This window comes from Solanum pennellii, chromosome 10, assembly GCF_001406875.1.
Source record: "Solanum pennellii chromosome 10, SPENNV200".
NCBI lineage: Eukaryota > Viridiplantae > Streptophyta > Magnoliopsida > Solanales > Solanaceae > Solanum > Solanum pennellii.
The window spans coordinates 58,180,782-58,182,656 of NC_028646.1; the positions used below are offsets into that span (position 1 = coordinate 58,180,782).

Below are 1,875 nucleotides of genomic sequence, written 5' to 3' on the forward strand. Positions count from 1 at the left end.
ATGTCTCTCAAAAGAAAGCTCACATACCATTTTTGTTGGAATTTTAAGGCTGAACTTCAAGTCTAAAAATAGAAAACAAGACGAGAAATATTTGTTGTTGGAAAAATAATTTTTCATTGAACTAAGATGGTGTTTAAATACAAGAGAAATGCAACAACTGTAGCCTATATTTTAGAAACTACATTGCATAAATCTCCATGTTGAATAAATAACTTAAAGCAACAGCTCCAACAAAATAAAATAAAAATAAACTATTAAAGGTAGCTAAATAGCGGGAAGAAGTCCATCAATTTCAGTTTGACTAGTTATTGCAGTAATTGACGCAATTAATCAACATTTCTTTTTTCCTCAGATGGTGCAGCACCGTCATGATTATGGTAAATTATTTTCCTCTTGCGCTTGAAACCTGTTTCTAGGAATTCTTCAACCTCAATCTTTGACCTAAATGGACTCTTTGATATTGGTTCAATATAGAATTTATCTACTCTCCTTACTGTGGATTCAATGGTACGAACTTCTGTTTCAAACTTACAGTTCTGCGGCAACCACACCGGCCTATCTAGATTCACCTGATGTGTAGGCGTATTCTTCCTCCTAATCTGCAACTTACTTCGAGGTACATCGGAAAGCTTTCCTTCATCAGGTACATCACCTTTGTTTGGTGTGGTGGTCTCTTCCCTAGCATCCAACTCAACAACTATGTAGGTTTCTGGCAACAGCAACGGGTCCGAATATATTCCATCATTGATACAGTCGTCGTTGGTATCAATTGCTGGTTGGATAAATGAGTCAGCAGCGTCGACTTTAGTCATTGGAGAAAATTTTGAAAGTGACAATGTGGAGAAAAAGTTAATTGAATAATAAGACATCCATTGACAGTATACTTCTATTTATAGTCTGATTCCTAGTTCATTATTTAGAATAAATCTTAATTTTTATGAGTTAATTATATTTGGAAAATTAATAAATCATATTCCTAGTTTCTATGGAAAATTAATAAGTTCTGTCTCGTTGATTATATTTGGGAAGCTAATAAAGTAAATTCCTAATTTACAATGGTAATCTCATAAATTTTGGTTATAATTCATGTGAAAATTTAATAATTTGCATTTCCAATTTTTTTGGGGATCATATCTTTTGACTATATGAGATATACATAGAGATCACCTGCCAGATTTATTGGAATCAGATTAATTGATATGAATATCCTCTAAAAGTTTCTAGAAACACTGCCATGTTAATATATATTTTAAAAAACAAATAATAAATTTTCAAGATCCTCTTGGAAATTTTCGCTTTATTGTGTTATTTTTTGTGTTTAAAGCTTTCCTATAGACACTCCAAGTAATTTATATCCTGTAGGGGCTGACAGCTCAATAACCTAATCGCGCGATTGGTATTTTTGGAAGTTTTTGCGTTTCGAACTTGTTGAAACTTGAATGGTTTACTTCGGTCAAAACATCAAGTTGACCTCATAATGTATTATGTTATCTTAGGAATGTCAACTTTTTTCTAGAAAGACTTTTGGTGCATATGCAGAGGTTTTTAGGTTCATTCTGAACAATATTGTAGATTTTGGTTTAAAATATAGTTTAGGTGGGTCCAACTTTTTATCGAGACGACCTTGATTGAAAGTTTTAACATCTATATTGAGTACGAATTATAAATTTTTTACGGAAGCATATTTCGTTTGGGTGAACTACGCTCCGAATGAATACGAGCACCTCAAAAAAGTATTTTGAAACTATTTGAATAAGTTGGTGCAACACAATTTCTTCTTCGAATTCGCACACCTCATGCCGCATTTGTGGTAGTCGTAATTTCGATCTCCTTATTCGTGAGCATAGTATCACGTCGTGGAGATCAATAGGTTTT

General features: G+C 32.9%; 1 protein-coding gene across 1 annotated transcript; it reads right to left on the reverse strand.

Moving 5' to 3' along the window:
- Positions 1-326: 326 nt before the first annotated feature.
- On the reverse strand, positions 327-812 carry LOC107001405. Its single transcript, XM_015199469.1, has one exon. It carries the CDS (start codon positions 810-812, stop codon positions 327-329), a length of 486 nt encoding a protein of 161 aa, XP_015054955.1.
- Positions 813-1,875: the final 1,063 nt, after the last annotated feature.

Excerpts from the sequence above, each read along its gene's own strand:
- LOC107001405 (XM_015199469.1), bottom strand. The coding sequence starts at position 812 with ATGACTAAAGTCGACGCTGCTGACTCATTTATCCAACCAGCAATTGAT.